The sequence below is a fragment of the Nicotiana tomentosiformis genome, chromosome 8, assembly GCF_000390325.3.
Source record: "Nicotiana tomentosiformis chromosome 8, ASM39032v3, whole genome shotgun sequence".
In the NCBI taxonomy this organism is placed as follows: domain Eukaryota; kingdom Viridiplantae; phylum Streptophyta; class Magnoliopsida; order Solanales; family Solanaceae; genus Nicotiana; species Nicotiana tomentosiformis.
In genome coordinates this window covers 119,181,355-119,187,721 of record NC_090819.1, presented here as the reverse complement: position 1 = coordinate 119,187,721, position 6,367 = coordinate 119,181,355, and the positions used below count along the sequence as shown (strand labels likewise).

Here is a 6,367-nt window from a genome sequence, read left to right as displayed (position 1 = left end):
TTCCCGAGACTCACTGCCATTAGCTGATTTGGGTTTTGCTCATTTAGGTTAATATTTGTATCTGCAGGCAATGTTCCTTAGGGGCGGTTGTTCAAGGCCATAGACAGCTATCCCAGTTGAGTTTCAATGCCTTTGATTGCTGAATCATGTGCTGCTAACTTTTCTTGCATCTTACCATTTTATCCAATGAGTTGTTGCAGCATACCCCTGATTTCTACCATGTTGTTGTCTTGTTGTTGATGAGGTGGTTGGTAGGCCAACTGTTGTTGGTGCTGCTGATTATAGCCCTGCTACCTTTGATAAGGCACAACTTTACCTTGTGGTCGTGTGCCTCCAGAATTGGGGTTCTGTTGTGGCAGGTTGGGTCTGTACTGCTGGTTTGGTGCTAGTCCCCATTGTTGCCCACCTTGCCTCTGACCTACAAAATTATTGACATAATTCATGTCTTCTCTGAAGCCCCAGTTGTCATTCTCTCCACTCCACGAGCACACATATGACTGGTTTATGCAAGGAGTGCACAATCCTCCATTTGTTGTATCAACAATGTGCACTTGCTTTGTACCCATCTCATCAATTTTCTTTGTCAGTATTCTCATCTGAGTCATGAGAGTGGCTATGTTCTCTGCATGGGAATTGTTTGGGTCAAGAGCAACAGAATGCACTATTGGTGTAAGTGTCGTACCTCTAGCCATCCAGCCTGAATTTTGAGCCATCTTGTCAAGAAGAATCTTGCACTCTATGAATGTCTTGCTCAAAAATGCACCCCCAGCTGAAGCATCTACATTGGCCTTCAAACTATCTGCTAAACCCATGTAGAATCTCTGTCCCGGCATCTGATCTGGAATGCCATGGTGTGGACACTTCACTAGCATACCCTTGAACCTTTCCCAGGTTTCCTGCAAGGTCTCAGTTGGTTTCTGCCTGAACTGCAATATCTCATCAATCTGCCTTGTAGTCTTGTTGGGAGGATAAAACTTGTTTAAGAACTGTTTGACTAATTCTTCCCAAGTGGCAATGAAGTTTATTGGGAGCGAATTCAGCTAAGTTTGAGCCTCTCCAGTCACAGAGAATAGAAACAGTAATAGCTTGATGGCTTCAAGAGTCACATTCGATTGTCTTTGGGTCACACATATTAATAGAAAATTCTTCAGATGTTGTTGTGGGTCTTCAATGTATGACCCGGAGAACAGTCCATTATTTTGCAACAGATGCAGCATGTTGTTGGTGATCTGAAATGTCTCCGCTTATATTTGAGGTATAACAATGGCGGTGGTTAGGTTATCAGCAGTTGGTTGTGCCCAATCATAAAGAGCAGCTTCTGGCACAAGAGGTGCCACCACTCCATTGTTTGGGTCAACCAGATTATTCCGATTGTTTTCGTTGACATCGTCCACGATGTCTATTTCAATTTCGAGTGTGTGTTTTTGTTGTAACTGTTTGTTCTTCTTGTTGGCTCGATTTAATGCCCTGCATGCTTTCTCGGGGTCTAAGAGTCCTTCAAAAAGTTTATCAGTCCTCGAAGAGCTTTTAGGCATACACTTGAGTCACAGGAGAATTCAAACGTGAGAATTTCAATGGAAAAATTTAATCACCGTAAGAAATTGATCTAAACTAAGAATCCTAGCAATTCTTCTAAGTTGTAATAAATAACATCGTTAGTTCCCCGGCAACGGCGCCAAAATTTGATCACGCCCAACTATGCCTTGTAAAAAGGACTAAGCGATCGCTGCAAATATAACCCGGTTCAAGTCCGGAGTCGAATCCCACAGGAAACTAACCTATTTACTACAACTTAAAATAATGCTAATGGAAAGCTCATGCAACTTCCGGATGCAAGAGTTTTATGAATAATCAGTGAAATTTATTTAGCTAAGGAAAAATGACAATAGAATTAGCAATAATCAAGACTAAAATTGAATTCAAGGGTAAAAGGATCTAGGGCTATTGATTTTTTCAATTGCCGGATTACTTCTTAACTCTTTAGCTATAATCTCGTCGTAATACTCTATGAGGATTATGAGTTTCGGGCTATCGTAATTTATCTTTCGATCAATTACGATAATTTACTAGAAGCATTCTCTCGAACTACTCTAGTTAACAATTTATGCAACTCAGAATTAACCCACCAAAGTTTCGTTATTTCTAACCCCACTTTTAAATTCAAGTAATTAATCTCTTAACTTACCCAAAAGTGGTGTTGTTCAACAACAATCTAACCAAGTGTTCTTTCTCAAGAAATACAAGGTAACTAGACACAATTAATCAACGACCCTTTCAATTAACCACAATACAATACGTAGTTGAACAATCATAGAACAAACACGGCTCAATTATAACAAAATAGAATCAAGACTTCATCCAACAATTGGTTCCATCAACCCTAGATAATAGATTTAGCTACTCATACTAATGGAAAACAAATCACTAAAATAATTCATAATCAACAAATAGAAGTATGAAGAAGATGATGAAAACTCTTAGGAAATTATCCGTCTTCTCTCCCTTGTTCTTGCCTCTAAAATCTTCTAAAAACAGCTATCTCCGACTTCTGGGCGAGTTTAGGCTTCATATAGGTTTAGGTTAGTCGCCTAGGAAATTACATAATTAACCCTGCGTGTTTGGCTTTCGTCCGCAGCCGCGGATTTCCACTGCCTCACTGCCTTGAGTTCGCGGGCCAATTCGCAGCCCACTTCGCGGCCGCGCACCTGAAGGGGTCGTCTCGCTTGCTTTTCTCTCTTCTTTTCGACCGGGCTAACCTTCGATTGGTCTTTCACACTCCGTGTTGACTTCAAAACACTCGTTAGCTCTCTCCTAGCTCGGAGTAGCTCCTGTAAAGCATCAAATTCTTAATTAGAGCATTTTGTTATCTTTTAGCATTCAAATATCAATAAAGTGCGGCTAAATTAGAGTGTAAATAGTGTCTAAATTGCATAAATATAGCCTACTATCATTCATCAATTTAGGAAATGATAGAACTGTTTATAAAATTATACTGCCAATTCGCCATCGCCTTATAATTATCTTATATGTTTGTGTATCTGGAGGTTTAGTTGATGTAAGATGCTGTTGATTATTTTGGTTTAGTTTAAGTAAAGATTCATCTGTTTTACTTGCAATTTGGTAACATACTCAAAAGCGGATACGAAATATTTGTTATTTATGTTTATGCCCATCATGTAAATGAATATAAATCACAATTCTATATTTTAACATTCGAATTGATCAATAGAAATAAAAATTGAACATTCATGATTCATCAGTCCCGTGTTATGACTTAGGAATGGAGCTTGCCTATTAGGTGCGAGTTCGGCAAAACCCAGTTACTTTTACTTAAATACTATATTTGTACAAGACAATTTATTAAATATATAAATATTTAATTACGAACACCATAATTAAGACACGGACCCCGTGACAAATTTAGAACTGATAAATTTTAAATTCTTTCTCCGCATATATCATAACTCGTCGGCTCGATATATGGGTAGTAAATGTTCCTATTACGTAAAAGGACATATCAAGATCAAAAAGATTTTTGGTTCAAAGGATCGAAAACCCATTGTTGCAAATGTAAAATAAAATTAAAAAAAAAGAGTTTCAAAAATTTACTTAAAAGCAAAAGCTTGGTTTCACATGTTCACGCCCAGAATAACACCATAGCCATAGTTGATGTTGACATAGAATCAGTCGACGGTTAAGACAAAATTCTGATAGAAACTTGAAAATGTATAAAAACAAATAAATGTGGGATACATGGACAAAAGAGACCCACTAGGCTAAAGTATATACTACTAGCTACTTAAATAGCAACCTTATATGTAAGTAATTAAATATATAACAAGTGGTATATTCGTATGTTTTATCCAAGAAAAGAATATTGCCCCATAACGTATTCATTTTGTCTAAAACCAATGAACCATGTATATGTCCAAACATTTTGGCTCTCTTGACAAGGAATTTAAAAGGGAGAATATTACAAGGCAAGTTGTTATTGCTAATTGGCTTGGAACTTACAAGTGTAACTTCCTATTTGCTTTCAATGGTGTACTACTAACCTACAAGATAAAAATGTGGAAAATTTTACCTACTTTTCGTGTTTCACTTTTTCTTGTGCTAGAGAAATATCTTACTTAATCAGCAGATAAATCAAACAAGGCACTGCCCATTATTCAAAGTAGAAAAATTGAGATTGATATTTTAAGATGAATTACTAGCCTACAAAGTAAGATGTGTAAGATTTAAAGAATGACTCTGGATATAAATAACTAACATACAGGAATTCTCATTTTCAATATCATGTTTCTTATTGTCACTTCAAATTATTCAGAATTTACTTGGTTAGAGATCCACTTGTTATATTTCAAAATCAAAAATTTAAACTTTATAATGGAGATAACGCAAAATATTTTATAAAGAATTTGGTGGAAGTCATGGTCCACATGTCTAATGCGATAGAGAAGTGCAGGAAAAGTAGTATACCCTATGACTTTATCTAATTCTTTTTCCTTTTCTTTATGAGTTTATATTAGTAGCAAAATTATCCAAATTGCAAATACACCACGTGATTGAAAGCCTCTCTCCCTCTAATAAACTGAGACTCAGAAGCTTCAAGGAAGCTCAAAATTCCCTCTGAAAAATCTAACAATCTTTCAACAAACAATATTTTAATCATTACAATCGCTTTAATCTCCCACCCGTGCATGCACCATTTCTCATATAAATACCCCGTCTCCCCTTTCAACAAGAATGCTCACAACTTCCTCTGTTCTCTACTCCTAATTCACTTTTAAACCACACGAATTTTACAAATCCAAAACCAATATTCAACAAAATTATTAAACATGTATGGGAATTGTGAAGTAGAAAATGATTTTGCAATTCTTGAATCGATTAGGCTTCACTTACTTGAAGACTGGGAAGCTCTATTAACAAGCGCCGACAACTCAACAACCTCGGATTTAAGCCGAAGCAACAGCATTGAGTCCAACATGTTTCCTAATTGCTTGCCCAATGAATTTGATTATACAGCTGATATGTTTTTTAACGATATCTTTAATGAAGGCATTGTTGGCTATGGATTTGAGCCAGTTTCTGAATTTACACTCCCCACTATCAAATTGGAGCCGGAAATGACCGTACAATCACCTGAAATATGGAATTTACCGGAGTTTGTATCTCCACCGGAGACGGCGGCGGAGGTGAAACTAGAACCACCGGCGCCTCCAAAGGCAAAACATTATAGGGGAGTGAGAGTGAGGCCGTGGGGGAAGTTTGCAGCTGAAATTAGGGATCCGGCGAAAAATGGTGCAAGGGTGTGGCTGGGTACATATGAGACGGCGGAGGACGCAGCGTTTGCTTATGACAAGGCGGCGTTTCGCATACGGGGATCACGTGCATTGCTTAATTTCCCGTTAAGGATTAATTCTGGCGAACCTGATCCCATTAGAGTTGGTTCTAAAAGATCATCAATGTCGCCGGAGTATTCTTCTTCTTCATCGTCGTCGTCGTCGTCGTCGCCGCCGATGAAGAGGAGGAAGAAGGTTGCTCAAGAGACGGAGCTAGTGGTGCTATAAGTCCTAAGTGGGTCCTGTATAGTAATAATTAAAAAAAGAATTATTCGATGGATTTGTTTCATTTCTGGCTGACGTTATGGATTTGTTCTTTCTTTAATTTATTGGCTATGGTTGAATGATTCATCTATGGGAAGTAACGATAATCTAAGGCAATTACCCATAAAAAAAAAGCAATATTGTGATACTGAGGGGAAAAAAAGAAGCCAAACTTACGTATCCAACTAATCGAATGTACATAGTATTTGTTTCCTTGAATAATATTCCTCATTTTGATACTGTAAAATTTAGTTCAGTAAGAAAAAGTACTAAATTAGCAATATATTATTTTATCATAATCAATACAACATTAATGCATATATTAGTGTTTACCTAAAAAACGGATAACAATTGAATTTATACGCGGTTCTAAAGATATGTAGTATGATTTGGTACAAATTGAGAAAATATATAAATGAATATCGAAATTAATTGTGAAATAAATAAATGCAAACCGAATGGATTAATTAGACTAACCCTTCAAGTTTTATCACCCTCAAACTGAATGGAGAGTAGCTAATAGAAGAACAAAATGGCTAAATATCAAAACCAGAAGAAAGATAGTATATTGCTTTATGTTCTATGAATCTGAATGAATCCCACTTATAAATAATCAGACCCCCTTTATATAGTGGGGAGTTGCTATTCTTAATATAATTATTAAATACAACAAGGAATTCCACGATAGGTTAATTAATTGGCCTCTCATTGATATGCGTCGTGATTTCCGCCGAGATTCTCACCCAATTGCAGATATT

The 6,367-nt window shown here is 36.8% G+C and overlaps 1 protein-coding gene across 1 annotated transcript; it reads left to right on the top strand.

The window, feature by feature from the left end:
• The first annotated feature begins 4,635 nt into the window (after window positions 1–4,635).
• LOC104118783 (ethylene-responsive transcription factor 2-like) lies at window positions 4,636–5,670 on the top strand. The gene has a single exon (XM_009630142.4). The coding sequence runs from the start codon at window positions 4,842–4,844 to the stop codon at window positions 5,571–5,573; it is 732 nt and encodes a 243-aa protein (XP_009628437.1). The 5' UTR covers window positions 4,636–4,841; the 3' UTR covers window positions 5,574–5,670.
• Window positions 5,671–6,367: the final 697 nt, after the last annotated feature.

Coding starts and splice junctions, on each gene's coding strand:
- LOC104118783 (XM_009630142.4), top strand. CDS start 4,842: ATGTATGGGAATTGTGAAGTAGAAAATGATTTTGCAATTCTTGAATCG.